At 34.5% G+C, this 23,782-nt stretch overlaps 1 protein-coding gene, 2 non-coding genes and 1 pseudogene across 3 annotated transcripts; 2 read left to right on the forward strand and 2 right to left on the reverse strand.

The window, feature by feature from the left end:
- The first annotated feature begins 211 nt into the window (after positions 1-211).
- On the forward strand, positions 212-805 carry LOC136069237 (uncharacterized). The gene has a single exon (XM_065777539.1). It carries the CDS (start codon positions 212-214, stop codon positions 803-805), a length of 594 nt encoding a protein of 197 aa, XP_065633611.1.
- A 15,619-nt stretch (positions 806-16,424) lies between these two features.
- Positions 16,425-16,531, reverse strand: LOC112035450 (small nucleolar RNA R71). The gene has a single exon (XR_002885496.1). It is a non-coding gene; the product is annotated as a small nucleolar RNA R71 (small nucleolar RNA).
- A 280-nt stretch (positions 16,532-16,811) lies between these two features.
- LOC136061269 (uncharacterized) lies at positions 16,812-23,782 on the forward strand (annotated as a pseudogene).
- LOC112027168 (small nucleolar RNA R71) lies at positions 18,994-19,100 on the reverse strand. The gene has a single exon (XR_002884440.1). It is a non-coding gene; the product is annotated as a small nucleolar RNA R71 (small nucleolar RNA).

The following is a 23,782-nucleotide window of genomic DNA, read 5'->3' on the forward strand; positions in this document are numbered from 1 at the left end:
CCCTTGATTTGACAAGAACAGTGGACACATTTAGCGTGTGAAAATCTGCAATAGTGTAATATAAGGATAAACTAAAAGGGGTATCAAATTCTGAGTAACTTGAAGAGCTGGCCTATTTTTATGATACAATTCTTTAACATCATTCCATCTTCTCGGATGCTTTTAAGATTTTTCTAGGGAGTTCCAACTCCAAAATCCAAATATTTCAACCATGTTTGCCCTGTTGTTCATACTGTTTACCACCATCATCGCACCACTAATTCCAACCCTCTCTTCACAACCACCACCACCACCACAACCCACCATTACTCCATGTCCACCACCGATACCGCCAGCAATTGAGTTTCCTCCGATCCAAAATTTTTCCCCATTTCCCCTTTTCACTCCATCACTACCAGATGACAACATATGGCCTCCACCAAGTCAAACACAACCAGCATCCGTGAGGTTTGTGCTGGGGTGTATCTTTGCTCTAATAATATTAATTAGCTTAATCGTAGTGGCGATTTACATTCGCCGACGAAAAGGACCGAAAGGGGACCAAGGGGATCCAGGGAAGCCAGGGCCGAAAGGGGATAAAGGGCCGAAAGGGGACAAAGGAGATCCAGGGTCACCAGGGCCGCCAGGGCCACTAGGGCCACCAGGGCCGCCAGGGCCACCAGGGCCGCCAGGGCCACCAGGGCCGCCAGGGCCGCCAACCTACGAGTACTACTCAGGACGCCAGGGTTGCCAGTGCCGCCAGGGCTGCCAGTGCCGCCAAGGCGGCCAGTGCAACCAAGGCTGCCAGTGCCATGTTAGGCTCTAGGAAAAGACAACAATAAATTTTTTTCCCTATTTGTTTGGATTTTTATAATTTTTTTTCCCCAGTTTCTACCATTTGGTTTGGTTTGAGTATTTGAGTTTTAGAGTTTTTGTAATGGGCTTTTTCTTTTTCTTTTTCTTTTCTTTTTGGGAATTTAGTTTTAGAGTTCTTGTAATTGGGTGTTAGAATTTTTTTTTTTTTTTTTAATCTTAGTTCTATTAATGGTATCAAAATCCAAACCGGACCGTATGGTCCGACCTGGTTAATGAAGAACCGCCCCTTGAAACAGTTTTTTAAACTCAAAACCTGCTCTGTACAAAAAATATAGTGAATCGTGTGAACCTGGATTTGAGAGCCATGGTCGGTCTCATGGGTTAGGCTGAAGCTAGAAAAAGAAAAAGAAAATGTCACGCCCCGAACCCAACTATAAAATAGGCACGTGACAACTGTCGCACGCTTATAAAGTAAACACCATACAAGTGTGCAAGGCATTCTTAACAACTAAAATTAATCCTCAAAATTAAATATAAAAATCTATAATACCTCAACAAATTCTTTATGAATAGATCTCCAATAATTTAATAGGAACAAAATCCAAACCTTATCTACATAATGCCAATTGGCCAATAAATATAAAACTATTAGAAGACTATCCAAATCCCAATATCTCAAAGCTTTTTTTCCTGCTCACAACACAACATCAAAACTCCCAAAACTTGTTATTCTTCACAATATGAAACTGAAGAGGAAAAAGGGGTGAGTTGATAACTCAATAAGTAACCAAAGTCCTAATAAGTTCTATCAAGCAATAGATCTGTAAAGTAATAAGATGAAATATGAGTCTTCAAAAGTTATAGTATACTATGGGTTTTCAAAAATAATTAAAGAAATTTCCTAGTCTTAGAATAATAAGTTGCAAATAGATCACATACTTTAATCTGACAAATATATCACAAATGGTTTAGAAAATAGTCAGTTTACCATATATTAAAGCTATAATTTACAATATGTTCCAAAAAGATACATAAGCAGTTTTAATGACTCAAAATAGTTCAAATACTCAAACATTTCCAAAATCACATATATAGTTTTAAGGACTTAAAATAGTTCAAATATTCAAACATAATTCATATTCTTAACAATCTTATGACTATGGTCACGCTATATCCCCGTAACTAGGCATCAGAGTACTAATGAATAAACCCTATTGGTTGGGTATCAGAGTACCAATAAATGACCCCCATTAGTTTGGGTATCAGAGTACTAATGAATAACCTTCATTGGCTGGGTATCAAAGTACCAATGAATAACCCCCATTGGTTGGGTATCAGAATAAATTCATAATCAGATTGTTCATAATTATATATGTGAAATCATAGTTTCTAACAAAAATATATCTTATTCAAATACATATATATAGTCATATATTCAATATTCAAATCTAATTGTGATATTTCTATAATTCTTTTACTTGAAATCAATATAGCTAAAAACAATTAAATAAAATATATCATATATTCAATAATCAGATATATTTTTGATAATTCTTTTTTTGAAATCAGTAATAAAATAGAAATAAAATTGTAACAACTATAAAAAATTTTCAATAGTTAAATTACGCAAAATAAAATCAATTAGGATAAGATTACTTATTTCCAAAAGTCATACCAAAATGAATTTTTTCCTAACACTTTTTCTAAAATCCTTAGATATCACCTAAAACAATTTTAAAATACTTTTACTTAATAATCAAATAATTTATAAAAAAAACTTATAATAATAGCCAACCAAAAGAGAGAGACTACTAAAAATATCCAATATCTATCCATCCCACGCCAAAATTTCACCTACTCATAATTTTTTTTTTTTTTCTCTCTCTCTCTCTCTCTATATATATATATATATATATATATATAATCTGCCACCATTAATACTTTACAAGATAAGGCTATAGCTCCTTGTGTTCTATCAGACTAGAAAGGACAAGGACGTGGGTTATCTAAGTACAGCACTTACATTACAGCTCTCTCTTTTTTTCTTTTTCTTTTTTTGTAGCCGGCTCATCTTCAACAAAATTCACTGTTACGTATAACTTTTTCTTCTTTGAACTTGTCAGACCTCAAACTTAGGCCTGTACTTACAGTACCTTTGCTTTTTCTACAAATCCATCAATTCGGCACAATTTCCTGACACAAATACTGTGCAGAAACTTGACCTCTCATCTGCTTAAATCTGCAGCTTCAATATGCGCTTATCACTGAACTTAGAAAAATTTACAGGTGGTCTGTCCAGTTTAAAAAAAATAAATCTAAACTTTTCTTCGTTTGCATTTTTAAAACTTTTGAATATTTAAATAGTTTTAATATTGTTTAAAATACTCACATAAAAAAAAAAAATTCTAATACTACATCAAGTCTAAATTTAACAAAAGAACAAAATTTTTTAGGCTTTTGTATGGAGAGTGTAATTAATTATTCTCTAATTCAGTCTTTTAGGTAATTTACTCTCTAAAAAATATTCCTCCTTATATGTTGGTTTAATAAGCTTATATATATAGTTAAGATTTCAACATTATTTTCTAAAAACTCTCTTATAATTAGAAATTATAAAATTGGTCCCACAAAAAATTGACTTAAATATCCCACCTTTTAAATCCTTTTTTTTTAGGGGGGGATTATAGAAAAAGATGGGGACGTTGACGCTATGCCATTTTCTCCGTTGAACTCTGGCTTTTTATCACTCATCCTTGCCACAAATCCGAAAGTGCAATCCCAAAACACGCCAAGTCCACAACATAAAGGGTCCGTTTGGATAGCACTTATTGTTGCTGAAAGTTGCTAAAAACTGATTGTTGCTGAAAACACTGTAGCAAAATAATTTTTAAATGTGTAAATAGTGTTGTGGGACCCACTTTTAATATTAAATATTGCATGAACAGTGCATGAACAGTGCGTAAACAGTGCACACACAGTACATACACAGTGAATTTTGTCTCCAAAGTCAAAAAAGCCGGCAGAAAAAAAAAAAAAAAAAAAAAAAAAAAAAAAAAAAAAAAAAAGCCAGAAAACGTGAATCATAAAACGTGCCGCAACTTAAGTGCACTCCCAAACGCAGGCAAAATAGAAATGAAAAGCACAAACCTTATCTTTACCCTACTTCTTCTGCGTTTTCCACTTTTCCTTTTCTCTAATCTTCTGTGTTTTCTTTTGGCATTTATTCTTTTTGCTTGTTTAGTGTCTCCTTTCTTCTTCTGTCACTGGTACCCAAAGCAGCAAAACCAAAAGAAATCGAAAGTCTAAGATTTTTTTTTTTTCTTTTTCAAATAAAGTTGTCTACCAATATGGCAGACACTACCCTTCCCAATGAAAAGGTTGGACATGTAGCCATGTTTCCACCCTTCATTTGCTTTTAGATTTTTTTAAACCATTTTCATTTAATTTCATTTTTTATAAGACATTTAAATATCTAATTGCATTATTTATTGGTACTACAAACCCACGTATTCATATGCTAAATTCATGTGTTATTGTAAATTAAAATTTATATTATAGATTAACAAATGCAAAAATTATACACATTTGCATAAAAATATATAATGTTGTAAATATTTGTTTTGTCTATAATATCTATTTTATAATGTAAATTAATAATTTTATTATTATTTTTTTAACAATTAATAATATTCTATCGATATAAAAAATACATTTGAAAGATGGTTTTTATTTTTATTTTTTGAACTATTTTAGTCATTTTCCTATTTATACTAATTTATTTTATTAATTTATATTTTAAATAATTTTTAAATTAATTATGACATCATCATGATTCAACCTTTGTCCAACCTCAAAATTTTTTTAACCCTTTTGTTCTTTGGTTCTTTGAATAGTCCAAATTTCAAAACCATTATATGGGTTTAATAAGTTGTGTAGAAGTTGGATGATTTTTTGTGTCGTTAAGTAAGTTCTTTCTTGAGAATTTATATTCAATTTGTATATGTTGTTAGGTCCTTTTAAGTAGAAATTATTAGGACCTAGGTCTCGAGTAGTCCCAACCAAAAATAAAAGGCCACACATTTAAAACAACTCTAATTCAACTTCCTAAATGAAAAAATGAAACAAAACCACATAAATTTAACTCTAGTTAAAAAAAAAAAAGAATTAATTGGAAAAACACAAATAAATTTAAGGCGTAAATGCACTTTTAGTCCCTACATTTTGACTTTTTTCCATTTTAGTCCCTACATTTTATTTTTTCCACTTTTAGTCCCTAAATCAATTTACGCATTCCATTTTAATCCTTCAAGCCCCATTCCATCACTAATTTAACGGGCAAACTAACGGATGAATAAAATAATTATAAAAAATTTACTGTAGCATGCCACGTCATATTATAATTTAAAATATTTATTTTTCAATTTTAACAAAATAAAAAAAGAGAAAAAAACAGAATTAAAAATAATAAAACACATCAATTCAGATCTAATTGAACACAATCAGCTCAAACCCAGATCCAAACACAAACTCAAATTTAAAAAAACATAAAGAACACAAATATTAATCTAAATCTTTCCTCTCCTCTGTGCCAAAGATCCAAAAATAAAACTTGAAGACCCCAACAAGAAGACCAAGAAAGGAAGGTTCCAGCCCAAAAACACAAAAAATTCTCTGATTTTTTTCATAAACCAGAAACCACAACGACAGATATTTCAACCAAAAGCCCCCCAAAATTGAATACCAAATCTGTAGAACCACCGCAACAAACCTAGGGCCGCCAACAAACCAAATCTAAACCCACCTACAAAGCCGATCTAAAACACAAGACCACCCACTGAGCCGATCTGAAGCCCACCCATAAAGCCGATCTGAAACTCAGGACCACCCATAAAGCCGATCTGGCCTAGGACCACCCAAAGCCGATCTTGAGAGAGAGAGAGAGAGAGGGAGCGAGAGAGGCTTCACCATGAGAGGAATTAAGAGGGAGGCTGAGTTTCGTGGTGGAACAGGGAGGCTATGCCTCGTTTTGGATCAAAGAGAGAGAAGCCGAGGTCTAGAGAGAGATGGACTCAGATCAGGTTTTAGGCCTCAAGTGTTCGAAGTGTGTGAGATTTAGTTTGGGTGGTAGAGAGATTGGAGGTGGAGGAAGCTCCGGCCATGGTGGCCTTGTAGAAACCCTCTTTTTGATTGAAAGAAAATATTTTTTTTTTGTTTGGAAATCAAAGATTGAGGTTGAATCTAGTGAAGATGATTGAGGTGGTGTTGAACGATCAGCTAGGGAAGAAGGTGAGAGTGAAGTGCAACGAGGACGACACCATTGGAGACCTAAAGACACTCGTGGCGGCGTAGACGGGTACCCGAGCCGACAAGATCTAGATCCAGAAATGGTACAACATCTACGACGGAGGGACTTCCGACCATATCACCCTTAAGGACTATGAAATCCACGACGGAGTGACCAGGTAAGCAGATCGGCGGCAGTGGATATCGCCGATTGCGACGAGTTGACCCGTTGACACGCTGAGCTTGTTGTGGGTTTTTCCATTGTGAGATTTTTTTTTGTAGTTTAGGTGTTTGTGTTTTTGTTTGTGAGAGATTTGGGTGTGAGAGAGATTTGGGGGCTTTGGAATTTATGATTTTTTTTTAATGGTGTTTTTATGCTGAATTTTCTGGGTTTAGGAATTTGGCTTCTGGGTTTATGAATTTTATTTGTTGGAGGTTTCGTTGTTGATTGAAAGATGAGAAAATCTGGGATTGAGTTGAGATTTTGTATATCTGGGCTTTGTAGTTTGAGAAAATCTGAGAAGATTTGCTGCTAGGTTTGTGTTTGTGTTCTTGCTGGAGATTGATTTGTGTTTGTGTTTGGTTGACAAGAAAGGGCAAAATGCAAGAAAATCTGCGCATGTGTTCTTATGTTTAAAATTTGGGATTGTGTTCTTTGTGTTCTTTGGTGTTCTTACTGAAGATGAATATAGATCTGGGTAACTCATATTTTTTATTTTGTTAAAATTGAAAAATAAATATTTTAAATTATAATATGATGTGGCACGCTACAGTAAATTTTTTATTATTATTTTATTCATCTATTAGTTTGCCCGTTAAATTAGTGACGAAATGGGGCTTGAAGGACTAAAATGGAATGCATAAATTGATTTAGGGACTAAAAGTGGAAAAAATAAAATGTAAGGACTAAAATGGAAAAAGTCAAAATATAGAGACTAAAAGTGCATTTACGCCTAAATTTAATTTATATACAGACAAGATTCAAAAACTTGAAATAAATTTGAAATCCAAAAGATCAATTGATCAGTTTGTATTTAGTTTTAGTGACCTTAAGTCTCTCCATAGATGTCTTTTTCTCTCAAAACTCTAGATTAGTTTCCTTCATCCACTCCACAACCATCACTGATCTGTCTTAGACTTTTATGGAAAAGAATATGGCTAATGAGTACAGGTGCTTACGCGGTCCGTAGACATGTATTTTAAACGAATTATGAAAATGAAGGCATGACAAATTCTAGACAAAGTTGTAGAGCAATTTTTTCTTTTTCATCAAGATTTTATTCTTCTGTGTATTGTTTTTGAAAGCTCACTTAGTGTATAAAACACTTGTGAATTTTTAGACCCCCAAAAACAATTTTTCCAATACAAAGCTTATATTCAAACAATTGATGTGTGGATGTTCATTCCATGTGTGAATGAGCATTGTGGTCACTTTTTATAGTTATTGTTCGTTTTTGGTCAAGCCATGGTCTATTGCTTTATTCCTTTTTGCTTGATCACATTGGAAGCTCGAAAATGTGTTGAAAACACAAGAGCAATTTGACCCCTAATTAAAATTACGGCTCGATAGATTTTACACTAACTTAATACTAAGTGCGGAATAGTGTAAATGCGAGCGGATGAACAAATAAGCTACTCTAATCCATAAATTAAGCAACACAACAGTATAATGGAATATTAAAGAGTAGGGAAGAAGGATGCAAACACAGAAAACACCGAGACGTGTTTTCGAAGAGGAAACTGAAGAACTTGGCGAAAAACCTCTCCGCTGCCCTCCAAGCGGAAATCGATCCATTAGACAATCAGTTGGGATACATGGGTTAATAAGAGACCCTCCAAGCCTAATCTACCCGATGTACCTAAGCCCTCCAAGCTCCTACTCCAACAAGGCTTCTCGGAACCGTGTCTTGTCTTAGTTCTCCGGATCCCGCAACAAGTTCCATGTTGCATCTGCCATCCTTAGCTTCTTCCAATGCTTCCTAGCAACTCCAAAACACTCTCTACACTCTGAATAGGTGTGTGTTGTGTTTGGGTACAAATCTCCTCTCAAGCTATGATAATGGTAAAGGGATGGAGAAGAGATTACAATGATTTCTCACTAAGGATGAGTAGCTCTCTCTCTTAAAAGATGGGTGTGTGTGTTTTAGAAAACCTCTGTAGGGTTTTTCTCTTTGAAAAGCCTCTCCTACATATGTGGGTAATGAGGGTATATATAGAGTGGGCAAGGATAGAGTGTATCAAAAATGACAGATTAGCTAAACAGAGCGTTTCGCGGGTATCTCGCGAGAAGGCCTTACCAGCGAGCTACTCGCAAAACACAGCTGTCTACATCTGTCTTGACTCTTCGCATTCCTGCATGTGCGGGGCATATGTGTCACTTTGCAGGAAGCTAAGTCGTGACATGCCCGCAAGAAATCTTCAGTCTTCAAATGCTTGAGTCTTCACTCTCTCTCTCTCTCTAACACACAACCCTTACAATGAAATCTCACAATAAATACAAGGTATAAACGATTGAATAAAATTACAATCAAATTTGGCACAGAATAAAAGCCAACAAAATACATAGTTGTAAATAACAACTTTACAATCTCCCCCTTTGCTATTCTGTGACAAAACCCTAAAACAAACTCTAGACTTAAATGTGAGTTTGGGAACAAAGGCAAAACTCACTCACACCTAATTCTAGATTCTGATAAGTTCTTGAAACATATGAACAAGTATCTCTTGAAACACAATAACGCACTAATATCATTGTATGCTGAAAATTTGAAATGCATATGGAGCAAATATAATGTGATCAAGCAAAATGGAATAAAAACAATAGACCATGGCAAGATCAAACAAGCAATCACTTATACAAAAGCGATCACTATGCTTATTCACACAAGGAATGAACATCCGGACATGCAAGATGATAAGCTCATTTGAAGAGTATCATTTGCAAATCCAACACTCAACCAATGCGAAATACACGAAGTATTTGCATCTAGGAACAATCCTACAAGGGCACAAAAGTATTCATCACTCAACCAATGCATAGAATGTATATGCATTTAGGAACAATCCTACAAGGGTACAAGAGTGTTGTACTGAAGTAAAATGTATGACATTAAACATCAAGTACATAAACATAAAGGCTGCATAGGCAATGTACTGCATACGTATGGCACAAACCATAAAATCCTACAAACATGCAATGCAATAAATCCTAAAAGCTTACAAAAGCAACATGGGTACATGAACCATACAAAATATGAAATACTTCCCTATCATATCACTCCCCTTATCATGAATTATAGGAGCTGTGATGAACTTGGAACATATATACCTGTAACTTGAAACACTTGGACAAAACACATTAGACCCTCAAGGTAAATCAGGTGATAAAAAGACAAGTATAATGTAATAAGTAAAATGCAATCAAGTAAACATGTTGTGAAACATATGAGTAACTTGATCAAACATATGACAGTCATATGAAAATGACTACAATGATCATATAGCAAAGCAAATGATCATCCGAACATGCAACCAATAAAGCACAATAGCATAAGGTTAAAAGCATGTCCAACACATAAGCATGATGCAATGAGAGCAATAAAGCATATCAAAGCACCATAAAGTAACGAGAAAATAAGCATAAAGTAGATCAAGGTTTTCTCAAAAAATGTCTTCTCCCCCTTGGTATATGCATCTCCCCTATGGCTTTCCCCCCCTACGAAGGTGCACAAGGTATAATTTCTCCCCCTAAGAGTGTGCACATGAGTCATATAGAAATGACGAAACATACCGGTATACTCTTTAGAGTATTCTCCCCCTTTTTGTCACGAATAGACAAATGAATCAAGAGGAAGGAGGGAAAGAAGAAAATATGAAGATGATGCATGAGGGGTGCAAGATGAATGAGAAAATGAAACTCAAACATAAGATAAAAACATTTTAAAACAATGCTACAAAGCATAAAGAACATGACATGCTAAGGATGATGAAACATGATGTAAACTTATACATGACATGGACACAAGAACATGTTATATGTGCTAAAAGGTCTAAAAGAACTTAACTAGCATGAGTGAAAGTAAAAACATGTCAAGTGTTAGAATGTGTGCAACAAGGTGCAGCTACTGTGCATCTAGTGTGCATGTGAGATGCATGACCAATGCATGAGCAAGGCACTCAAGGGACAAAGTATACAAAATACACCACTAAAGATCAAAACATGATAAACATTAAAAATTATGGTGATCCCCAAAGTTTGGTATTCATCGGAGTCCAAAACAATGAGAAAATGCCATTTGAGCATTTTATCAAACACTTAGAGTGCACACATTACACATGTATTATAAACAATGCAAGAACATATGAAAATCTTGCCTAAATACATGTTATTTTTGCCACAAGGGACCAAAATCCAAAGCAAATCATCATTCAAAACAAAGCCCAATCAAAAATATTGACAGAAAATAAGTTTTCCAACTCCCATTTGAGAAATTCCCAACTATGAACATAAAACCCCCCAAAAACGTAATCTAAGGATCAAAATCAATGAAAAGAGTTAAAGATTACCTTAGAGATGTTTATGGAATGAAAAACACTTGAATTTAGTTGGGTTTTGATGTAGAAATATTAAACTTGGGGTTTGGGAGAGGATGGGAGACGTTTAAAACAAATGACTCACGAAATGTCCTTTAAAAAGCTAATCTGGAAACTTTCGCTGGTATCTCGCTACTTAGAATCTCGAGAAAATTTCGCTGGTATCTCACAAGTAAGCCTTACTCGCGAAACAGTCGTGAAACAGTCGCAAAACTCTCTGTCCGAAGCTGAAAAACTTGCGAATTGGACCCTTTCACTCGTGATTGAACTTAAACATGAAATAAGTCACGAAAACACCTAGAAAACATGTTTTTCACACAAAAATACTTTAAAAACTTTGAAAAACATAGGTGATACAAATCACTTCCAAAGCAAACAAAAAGAACAAAAATCCTTTTAGTTTGAACCACATATGGTTGAGCACACACACGTCACATTTGAACATGTGCAATCACACAACTGAAATAGACATTCATTGAACAAAAGTCTTGTGTGTTGTGTGTGACGATCAAGTGTGGAATAATCCTTAGACTAGAGTGAAGCTTCAATGATCAATTCAATCGAGTCATACACAACTGATATGAAATCAAGTGGACTATCTCCGTTATAGAAATGAGTATATATGACCTCCCACACATTGAATACACAACTTAGAAGCTTTTCATTTGGCTTCTGCATAAGGCATAACAATTGGTCCATTTCATTTTGTTTGGAAAAAAGCATCTCATTTTGAGATTGGTGCTTGAAATTTATGATATTTCAATATTGATGATTAGCCTTTAGCTTTTTGAGCACCATACAAAACATATTAATAAGAGTCGCTTTCCCTTTTTCCTAGTCGAATAATAGTGTGTGCAACAGGCTTTTATAGTTTAATATCTCTTTTCATTTGGAGATTTACATTTGGTGAGCTCTTTTTACAAAAACATAAAAATAAAATGGGAAGAGATATAGACACAAGTCTATGCAAGTATCAAGACCAACAAGACTATTGACCAATCATTTATGACAAGCTTAAAGATCTATTTACAACAATCACACATAGTTTTCAAGATTTCTTCCACACAAAAATAGGTGCATACAGAACAAGCTAAGCTTGTAAATGCACTACGCCATTAGTACGAAGGTACTAGGCCAAACTCACATGAGATATGTGCTCAAACATATACGATCAAACTTTTTGAATTTTTCACTTTTTATGTGGTTTTGGATTTTTTACCCACACAAAACAAAGACAAAAAAGTAAGATAAAAACAAAAGCAATGCACACAAATAAATGCAAAATGCACAAATGCATGAAGATATGACATTCAATGCATGAAGGGTCCTATAAAGATCGAAAGAATTAGATCAAGGACCAAAGGAGCAAAAGCTCAACCATAGGAACCCTTCCTCATCCAAATGGAATGATTGCTTGGAATGAGTATCTCAAGAGAAGTGAGACAAGGGTTGGAAGAATGAGAACCGGAGATGTACATAGTCAAGAAGTTAAGAGCATTAAACACTTTTTTTAACAACATGCTATTTTCACTCAAATCCAGTTTATCATGCAAAGTACAACTTCCAAAAGGCTCAAGTTTCTCTTTTCTTTTAATTCTTTTAAGAGCATGAAACTTAGAGCAATGAGGTCTTAGATGACCAAAGGCACCACAATGGTGACAAACAAAGTGTTTAGGTCCATTAGGCTTTTCGGGAATGGATCTAGCAACTTTGTTTCATTCTCTCTTCAACTTAGAACATTGAGGCCTTATATAACCAATCACACTGCAATGGTGGCAAGTTGGAACAAACTTAGATCCACTCAATTCCCTAGGATTGGACCTAAACAGAGGCTTTGACTTAATAACCTTTTTCTCCACTTTTTGATTTCTTTTATGTGGAGGAATATACACTGATTTGTCCTTTGAGGCATAACACACATTAGGCACAGAATCGGGTACCACAACATGATTGAAACATATATTTTCATCTTTTTTAACAATAGGTTCAGCAATCAAATACTTGGCATGCATCTTAAGAGATTCATTTTCAGATTTAAGATCATCAATAAGTTTGTTAGACAAAACAAGTTTAGCATCCAAGTGCATATTCAAACATTCAAACTCTTTCAGCTTTTCAAGAGAAATTTCAGCAAGTTTTTTATATTTCTCAACCAATTTGTTGGATTCATTGAGCTTAACAATCAAATCATCATTTTCACAAAATAACTTGCTCAAATCCTTATGAAACTTCTTAGCATTTTTTTTCAAGAGTTTAATGTTAGGAATATCAACAACACTCAAGGATTCAAGTAACATGTCATCACAATTATGAGGGTTAACACTCATAGAGGCATTTTCACAAACACACGGCATGTTACACTCACAAACATCCATAGAAGCATACAAAACACTATCCATGGCAAAACACACACGGGTCAAGAATCACACTTAGGTAATGAAACCAAAACAAGTGTACCCGCTCTGATACCAATTGGAAGCTCGAAAATGTGTTGAAAACATAAGAGCAATTTAGACCCCCAATTAAAATTACGGCTAGATAGATTTTACACTAACTTAATACTAAGTGCGGAATAGTGTAAATGTGAGCGGATGAACAAATAAGCTACTCTAATCCATAAACTAAGCAACACAGCAGTATAATGGAATATTAAAGAGTAGGGAAGAAGGATGCAAATACAGAAAATACCGAGACGTGTTTTCGAAGAGGAAACTGAAGAACTCGGTGAAAAACCTCTCCGCCGCCCTTCAAGCGAAAATTGATCCACTAGACAATCAGTTGGGATACATGGGTTAGCAAGAGACCCTCCAAGCCTAATCTACCCGATGTACCTAAGCCGTCCAAGCTCTTACTCCAACAAGGCTTCTTGAAACCGTGTCTTGTCTTAGTTCTCCGGATCCTGCAACAAGCTCCATGTTGCATCTGCCATCCTTGGCTTCTTCCAATGCTTTCCAGCAACTCCAAAACACTCTCTACACTCTAAATAGGTGTGTGTTGTGTTTGGGTACAAATCTCTTCTCAAGCTATGATAATGGGAGAGGGATGGAGAAGAGACTACAATGATTTCTCACTAAGGATGAGTAGCTCTCTCTCAAAAGATGGGTGTGTGTGTTTTAGAAAACCTCTCTAGGGTTTTTCTCTTTGAAAAGCCTCTCCTACATATATGGGTAATAAGGGTATATATAGAGTGGGCAAGGATAGAGTGTATCAAAAATAACAGATTAGCTAAACAGAGCATTTTGCAGGTATCTCGCAGGAATGCCTTACCAGCGAGCTACTCGCGAAACACAGCTGTCTATATCTGTCCTGACTCTTCGCATTCCAGCATGTGTAGAGCACATATGTCACTTTGCGGGAAGCTAAGTTGCGACATACCCGTGAGAAATCTTCAGTCTTAAAATACTTGAGTCTTCACACTCTCTCTCTCTCTAACACACAACCCTTACAATAAAATCTCACAATAAATACAAGGTATAAACGATTGAATAAAATTACAATCAAATTTGGCACGGAATAACAGCCAACAAAATATATAGTTGTAAATAACAACTTTACAGCATTGTACTTGCTCTATATGCATTACAAGTGTTCTGTATACAATGATCATACTGTGTTATTGTGTTTTAGAAGATATGATAATAGCTTAATTTTGCATATCTATATTATTATTAAAAAGCATTATCATACTTATTTTGAGTTAATTTATACATTTTATAATTGGTTTTAGAATAATGTTGAATAATTAATTTTGTGCTTAATTGAATTTTAATGCGTGAATTTGACTTTTGTAGGATAATGAAACTAAATAAGTAGATTTGTGCAAAGAAGAAAGCTAATGGATTTTAATTTTATAAGGGTCATGATGAAGTCAAAGAAGGCCAACCCAATTAAATTCAAGTCCAATTGGAGCAAGGAATTAAAAGAAATTTGCATCAAATCCAAGTTCAATTTGGATTAGGATTCCAGCCTGCGTACCAGTTAGTATTTGGAGCATAACTTTTGGCTCATATGTCTAATTGAGATGATTCAAGTTAGGCTAGAAAGCTAACTTAAAGGGCTACAATTTTATTTTATTTTATTTTTTTACAAAATTCTGAATTCGGAAGTTACATGGGCCAAAAATGTCAGTTAGGTGAAGCCTAAAAACCTGGGATTTTCTCCAAACGGGAATTCAGCTTGATATAGGATTCCTTGACCTATTTAAAGGCTCATTAGGGAAAAATTTAGAGGAGAGCTGTTGTAGAACATAATTTAGGTTTTCTTAAAGTTTATTTATAGTTTTTAGAGTTTTATTTGTATTATGGCTTGCTAGAAGCCTTGATAAGGCAAGGGGTGAAATCTAACCGTTTATTGGTATGTTCTTAACAATTATTTATTGGTTTTAATGATTATGTTTTTATGCCTTTGATTGTTTTACTCATCTAGAAAAGTGTTTAGTTTTGTATAATCCTTTGATTTATCGTAGACTCCGAGCACGTTAAATGCTTAGTATTCCCTGCAAACTAATTTACTAGTTTTGTTTTGCCTAAAATCAATCAACTGCATTAAATTACCTTAGACAATTACTTCTTGAGTTTTTATTTTAAATCATCTGACTAAGATCATCCTTCTTATGAATTTTAGTTGAGTTATAAAATAAATATTGTTAAGACTACCAATAGATGTGTTGTGTGTGGATCCCTAAACCTTAGCGCCTTAATATATTGTTATTTTCTCTTAATTTGAATTAATTTTACTAAACCATAAAAAATCTCTTCGGTTAAACTTTATTATTTTAGTTTTATTCTCTTGTGGTTTGCTAATCAATTTCCTTATCCCTGTGGATTCGACCTCGGATTTACCAAGTTATTACTTCACGACAATCCTGCACTTGGGAGCATTATTTAAGCCGTAGCAAATTTTTGGCGCCGTTGCTAGGGATTAGGTGATTAGAGAAGTGTTCCACTTTGTTTGGAGAGGTTTTCGGCATTAAATTTCTTCACATATTTGGTATTATCTCTCCAACTCTTTTCTTTTTTAAGTAGTTTAGTCTTCTTTTAGAGTTTTTCTTTTATTTTTAACTTCTTTTTATTGTTAAGGGTAATTTGTTTTCTTTTGTTTTATTTTCTTTTTCTTTCTTGCTTTACTATTGCATGAGTGTTTGGTGTCGTGATAGTGAATAATTGCTTGGTTAGAATTGATTCTAATAATTTGTTTGGCAATTTATCTGATTCTTTCACACATTCTCACACACATGATATCATGGCGGACTTAGAGAGTAACCATGGTGGTGAGAATAATTTAAATAATGAAAACTTCCATGCTCACCAACCCATTAGAACTCTCAGGGATTATTTGCTACCTACTATAAGTAGTGCACCATCATGCATCATTTTTTTAACTAATGCAAATAATTTTAATTTTAAGCCTAATATGATTTCATTACTTCCTAAATTTCATGGCTTAGATTTTGAAAATCCTTACCTACACTTTAAGGAATTTGAGGAGGTATGTTCTACCTTCCATGACCAATCATGTAATGAAGAGACCATTAGATTGAAGTTGTTCCCTTTTTCTCTTAAAGACAAGGTAAAAACTTGGCTTAATTCTTTAAGACCTAGGTCAATTGGTACTTGGCAAGACATGCGAATTGAATTTTTAAAGAATTTTTTTCCAATTCATAGGACTAATGCACTTAAAAGACAAATAATGAATTTTTCACAAAAAGATAATGAGAATTTTTAAAGAATTTTTTTCCAATTCATAGGACTAATGCACTTAAAAGACAAATAATGAATTTTTCACAAAAAGATAATGAGACATTTTATCAATGTTGGGAAAGATTTAAAGATTTGCTTAATGCTTATCCACATCATGGCTATGAAACTTGGCATATAATTAGTTTTTTCTATGAAAGTTTAACTCCAAAGATGCTCCAATTTGTAGAGAGGATGTGCAATGGAGAATTTTTGAATAAAGATCCTGATGAGGCTTTTGATTATTTTGATCGCTTAGCTAAGAATGCCTAATCTTGGGATACCACTGATACCTCAGATAGGTCTAGAGCATCCACCAACCCCTCTGGGGGTGGTAAGTAGCAACTTAGGGAAGATGATGACCTTAGTGCTAAGGTGGCTAGTCTAACTTGGAAGCTTGAAGCCATGGAATTAAGGAAGGGCAATGGAATCAATACTATGCCTAAAATTGATGAAGTTTGTAGAATTTGTGAGACCATGGAACACCCTACCAATGAATGTCCTACAATTCCAGCTTTTAAAGAGGTGTTGCATGATCAAGCAAATGCTATGAACATGGTGAAAAAACCATACCTTTCCCCCTATTCAGAGACATGCAATTCAGGGTGGAGGAATCACCCAAATTTTATTTGGAGGAATGATAATGTGGTTGCACCTCCTACACATGGTACTTCAAATTTTGTTCCCTATAATCCCCCTCCAAAGAAGAGTCTTAAGGACACTTTGCTCACTGAAAAAGAAATAAAAAAAAAAAAAAAAATTGTTCCTGTATCATTTCTGCATGAATCAAGCTGGAGCATTCTTAAAAAGATTTTACAAAATAGTAAAAAAAAAATTCTAGCTTCATTTTTAGCCAAACCGAGCCAAGACATACCTGTTGGGAAATTTAGACCCCAGTTGATAGAATTAACAAGTTTTAAACCCAAGTTGTTAGTTAGATTTATTATAAATAAAACTTGTTAAAAACAAACAAACATCAATATCATATCAAAATCATGCAGCAGAAATAATAAATAAGACAAGATATGATGATCCAGGAAAACCAATGAAACTAACCAGTTTCACAGTAAAAAATCTAAAGGGAAACCTTCTCAAAAAGCAATCCACTATAGTAAAGAGAAGTTTCAGATCTAGTACAAAACTTTTGTCCCTAGACTCTACAATCCCCGTAGATGAACTCACAACAGAAACCTTTTACTGCTTCAGAACCTCTGAACTCTTCAATATATGAACGCCACCTTTTGATATTGCACGGATCCCAATACGTGACTAACTCCTTTGCACGAATCCTAGTACGTGACTCACTCACCAACTTGAGGAAGAAGAATGTTGGCTGCAAAGTTCTTCACTTCATCAACAATAAAGATCAAGAAGTACTTGGTTACAAAACCCTAAGGCACAAAGAATCAGTAGCTTCTTTCAAAGAGAATAAGGTATCGGTCATCTTTTGCATATGTTCTCTTTGTATTCTCTTATGTGACAGCCTCTAAAATAAGCCTTATATGGGTCTAGGGTTGTGAGAAAAGAAACCCTACATAAATACATAAGCCTAGCCCAAAAATTAGATCTGAAAATTCTGATTTCCCGTAACCTCGATCAATCAGGAGGTGTCAAGATTTAAATCTCGATAGATAGCCAGCTGTCGGGAGGTGTCGAACAGCTGTCGAGCTATCTGTCCACAAGTGTCGAGTTATCTGTCCAGCTTTATTAAACACCTTTTCTTCACTTGTTTCTTAGTCCAATCTTCATGGGTTTAATACTAGACTTGAACAACATATTTCTTCAAGTATTAAACACAACTTAGATCTATCCAAATATAAGTAAAGTGCGTTTGTCAAAGGCTTAGCCAACTACATAAAATAGTGATATATGTTCTTAACAAGTGAAACATATATGTCCTAAAAATACCTAAAAAGAGAAAAAGAAATTCGTTCCGATATCATTTCTGCCCAAACCGGGCTGGAGCATTCCTAAAGATATTTTAAAAAATTGTTTAAAATTAAAAAAAAAAAAAATCATTCTAGCATCATTCCTAGCCGAACCGAGCAGGGAAAGATTGAAAAAGAGAGGAAAAAAATTTCGTTTCGGTATCATTTCTGCCCAAACTGAGCTGGAACAATCCTAGCAAAATTTGAAAAAATAGTTAAAAAAATTAAAAAAAAAAAAAAAATTCTGGCTTCATTCCTAGCCAAACTAGGTCGAGACAGACCAAAAAAAGAGAAAAAAAAAATATTTTCGCTCCAGGGTTTATTTGCAACCTACTAGGAGTAGTGCACCATCATGCATCATTTTCCCAACTAATGCAAATAATTTTAATTTTAAGCCCAATATGATTACATTACTTCCTAAATTTCATGGCTTAGATTCTGAAAATCCTTACTTACACTTTAAGAAATTTGAGGAGGTATGTTTTACCTTCCATGACCAATCATGTAATGAAAAGGCCATTAGGTTGAAGTTGTTCCCTTTTTCTCTTAAAGACAAGGCAAAAACATGGCTTAATTCTTTGAGACCTAGGTCAATTGGTACTTGGCAAGAGATGCAAACTGAGTTTTTAAAGAAAATTTTTCCAATTCATAGGACTAATGCACTTAAAATACAAATAATGACTTTTTCACAAAAAGATAATGAGACATTTTATCAATGTTGGGAAGGATTTAAAGATTTGCTCAATGCTTGTCCACATCATGGCAACGAATCTTGGCATATAATTAGTTTTTTCTATGAAAGTTTAACTCCAAGGATGCACCGATTTGTAGAGATGATGTGCAATGAGAGTTTTTGAATACATATCCTAATGAAGCTTTTGATTATTTTGATCTCTTATCTAAGAATGCCCAATCTTGGGTACCACTGATACCTCAGATAGGTCTAGAGCATCCGCCAACCCCTCTAAAGGTGGTAAGTACCAACTTAGGAAAGATGATGACCTTAATGCTAGGGTGGCTAGTATAACTAGGAAGCTTGAAGCCATGGAATTAAGGAAAATCAATGGAGTCAATACTATGCCTAAAATTGATGAGGTTTGTAGAATTTGTGAGACAATGGAACACCCTACCAATGAATATCCTACTAAGCTTTTAAAGAGGTGTTGCATGATCAAGCAAATGCTATGAACATGGTGAAAAAAATCAAACCCTTCCCCCTATTCAGAGACATACAATTCAGGGTGGAGGAATCACCCAAATTTTAGATGGTGGAATGATAATGTGGTTGCACCTCCTACACATGGTTCTTTAAATTTTGTTCCCTATAATCACCCTCCAAAGAAAAGTCTTGAGGACACTTTGCAACAGTTCATGCAGATTCAATCCACCATTAATAATCAAAACTCACAAGCCATAAATCACATTAGGAGCAGCTAAAATGACCACATTCATGAGAACGATAGAACAGGGTAAGTTTCCATCTCAACCACAACCAAACCCCCAAGGTCAATTTTGTGTTAATGATTGTAGTTCCTTTAAAAATAAAGTGAGTCAAGTTAAATCTATAATTACTCTTCGTAGTGGAAAAATCATTGAAAAAGATATTCCTAAAAGCAATACACATGATGAACCTTCCAAAATAAAGAGTAATGATGAAGTCCTTGAGCCTAAATCTAATGAAATTGAAAGGTGTCCTATCCCTGCTCCCTTTCCCCAAAGGTTGATTCCACCTCAAAAAGTGAATCAAAATTTTGAAATCCTTGAAGTGCTTAAACAAGTTAAAGTGAACATTCATCTTTTGGATGCCATTAAGCAAATTCTATCATAAGCTAAATTTTTGAAAGATTTGTGTACTATTAAGCGTAAGCTTAATGTACATAAGAAGGCATTTTTGACTGAACAAGTTAGTGCAATCATTCAAAACAATAAATCTTCTAAGTTCAAAGATCCAGGTTGTCCTATTATTTCATGTGTGATTAGTAATTCAAAAATAGAGAAAGCTTTGCTCGATCTTAGGGCAAGTGTGATTATTTTGCCGTATTCAGTGTATGAGCAATTAGGTCTAGGTGAGTTAAAACCCACTTCCATAATTTTACAACTTGCCAACCAATCTGTGATTGTTCCAAAGGGTGTTGTTGAGGATGTTTTGGTTCAAGTGGACAAATTTTATTTTCCTGTTGACTTTATTATATTCGACATGCATCCTGTTTCTAATGCTAATTCTCAAATATCTGTGATTTTAGGACGCCCATTTCTTGCAACTTCTAATGCATTGATAAATTGTAGAAGTGGAGTCTCAAAATTATCTTTTGGGAATATGACCCTTGAGCTTAATATTTTTAATACTTGTAAGCAACTTAGGGATGAAGAGGATGTGCATGAAGTTGACTTAATTGAAACACTTGTTCAAGAACAATTCAACAAAACATGTTTTTCAGATTCATTAGAATCTTGTCTAGTCAATTCATGTGATTTTAATTTTGATAAGAATTTCGAAATTGCCTACATTCATTGTCTTCTGGAATCTGCACAGGAATTGGAAGCGAGCAATTGGAAATTGAAATATGAGGAGTTGCCACCTTGTGAGATAAAGGATTTGCCATCTACTGAGCAAGTACCAAAATTGGAGTTGAAGCCCTTGCCTATTGAGCTAAGGTATGCTTTTCTAGGAACCGATGAGACTTTTCTTGTGGTAATACCTTCTAAACTTGACTCTTTGCAAGAAGGTAAGTTATTAAATGTTTTGAGAAAATATAAGAGTGCCATAGGATGGAATATAGCTGACATTAAAGGAATTAGCCCATTGGTTTGTACTCATAGGATTTATTTAGAGGACAATGCTAAACCATCTAGGGAGATGCAACGTAGGTTGAACCCTACAATGAAAGAGATAGTTAGGACTATAGTGCTTAAATTGTTAGATGTGGGTATCATATACCCCATCGCAAATAGTAAATGGGTATGTCCTACTCAAGTGGTGCCTAAGAAATCTAGAATAACTGTGGTAAAAAATGAGAATAACGAGTTAATTCCAACTCGTGTCACAACAGGTTGGCGCATGTGTATTGATTATAGAGAATTGAATACAGTCACTAGGAAAGATCACTTCCCTTTACCTTTCTTGTATCAAGTTTTAGAGAGAGTAGCGGGTCATGAGTACTTTTGCTTTTTAGATGTGTATTATGGGTACTATCAAATTGAAATTGCACTTGAAGATCAAGAGAAAACCACATTTACTTGTCCTTTTGGTACTTTTGCATTTAGGAGGATGTCACTTGGTTTATGTAATGCACCTGCCACTTTTCAAAGATGCATTCTAAGTATTTTTAGTGACATGGTAGAGCATTATTTAGAGGTTTCCATAGATGATTTTTCTATGTTTAGTGACTCTTTTCATGAATGCCTTTCTAATTTGCAAAAAGTTTTAACTAGGTGTGAAGAAAAGAATTTACTATTAAATTGGGAAAAGTCTCATTTCATGGTCACAAAAGGGATTGTATTAGGTCACATTGTTTCTTCAAAAGGCATAGAGGTGGATAAAGTAAAAATTGAGTTGATTGCTAATTTGCCTACACCTAAGACTGTTAAAGATGTAAGATCATTCCTAGGACGTGCTGGATTTTATAGGAGGTTCATAAAAGACTTTAGTTTCATATCTAGACCTATGTATAACCTCCTAACAAATGACACTCCCTTTGAATGGACCCAAGCTTGCCAAGAAGTTTTTGATAAGCTAAAAGGCATGCTTACCACTACACCTATCATGCAACCACCAAATTGGACTTTACCTTTTGAAATTATGTGTGATGCAAGTGATTATGCGATTGGAGCTGTTTTAGGGCAAATAAATGATAAAAAATCTCATGTAATTCATTATGCAAGTAAGACTTTGAATGAAGCTCAAATGAATTATTCTACAATTGAAAAAGAGTGACTTGCTGTGGTATTTGCCTTAGATAAATTCCGTTCATATATTCTTGGCTCTCTTGTTATTGTTTTCACTGACCATGCAACTTTAAAATATCTTCTTTCAAAGAAGGATGCTAAGCCAAGGTTGATTAGATGGATTCTTCTACTACAAGAATTTAATATCACCATCAAAGATAAAAGGGGAGTAGAAAATGTGGTGGCAGACCATCTGTCACGCCTCACTTTTAATGAATCCATGGATGCATTGCCCATTAGGGATTCATTCCCCGTTGAACAATTATTTTCCATCTCTACTTTGCCTTGGTATGCTAATATTGTCAATTTTCTTGTCACAGGCCAGACACTATCTCACTAGAGTGCTTAAGATAAGAAACGCTTCATGGTTGAGGTACAAAATTTTTTCTATGATGATCCTTATTTATTTAAGTGCTATCCATATCAAATCATTAGAAGATGTGTCTGAAATATTTAGTGTTATCTCCTTTTGTCATAATGAAGCTTGTGGAGGCCATTTTTCTTCAAGGAAAACTGTTGCAAAGATTTTGCAATGTGGTTTTTATTGGCCTAATATGTTTAAAGACGCTCATCATTTTTGCAAATCTTGTGAGTCTTGTCAAAATTTGGGAGGAATAACTCGTAGAAATATGATGCCTTTAAACCCAATTTTAGTTGTTGAAATTTTTGATTGTTAGGGCATAGATTTCATGGGTCCGTTCCCTCCTTCTTTTGGATATCTTGACATTCTAGTGGCTGTAGATTATGTTCCAAAAAGGGTTGAGGTTATTCCTTGCAAAAAGAATGGTCACAAAATTGTTTTGAAATTCTTAAAGGAAAATGTTTTGTCAAGGTTTGGCATCCCTAGGGCAATTATTAGTGATGGGGGCTTGCACTTTTACAACTGACCTTTTGAGGCATTAATGAGAAAATATTGCATTAACACACAAGGTTGCCACCCTATATCACCTACAAACAAGTGGACAAGTTGAGCTTGCCAATAGGGAGATTAAACAAATTTTGGAAAAGACGATTAACCCAAATCATAAAGATTGATCTTTGAGGTTGAATGATGCACTTTGGGCGTACCGCACTGCCTATAAAAATATTCTTGGTATGTCTCCCTATAGACTTGATTATGGTAAAGCTTGTCACTTGCCTGTGGAATTGGAACATAAATCATATTGGGCAATAAAGATGTTTAACTTTAACTTAGACAAGGCTAGTTCATTGAGAAAATTGCAATTGAATGAGATGGAAGAAATTCGGCATAATGCATATGAGAATTCTAGGATTTCTAAAGAAAGAATGAAGGTTTTTCATGACAAACAAATTTTAAGGAAATCTTTTGAACCATCTCAAAAAGTTCTTTTATATAATTCTAGGTTATATTTGTTTCCCAGAAAATTGAGATCTAGATGGACTGGACCTGTCATTGTTAAAAATGTTTTCCCCCATGGTGCCATAGAAATTGAAAATACTAAGAATGGTAACATATTCAAGGTGAATGGACAACGTCTTTAG

The sequence above is a fragment of the Quercus suber genome, unplaced genomic scaffold, assembly GCF_002906115.3.
Source record: "Quercus suber isolate HL8 unplaced genomic scaffold, Cork oak 2.0 scaffold_158, whole genome shotgun sequence".
Taxonomy (NCBI): Eukaryota; Viridiplantae; Streptophyta; class Magnoliopsida; order Fagales; family Fagaceae; genus Quercus; species Quercus suber.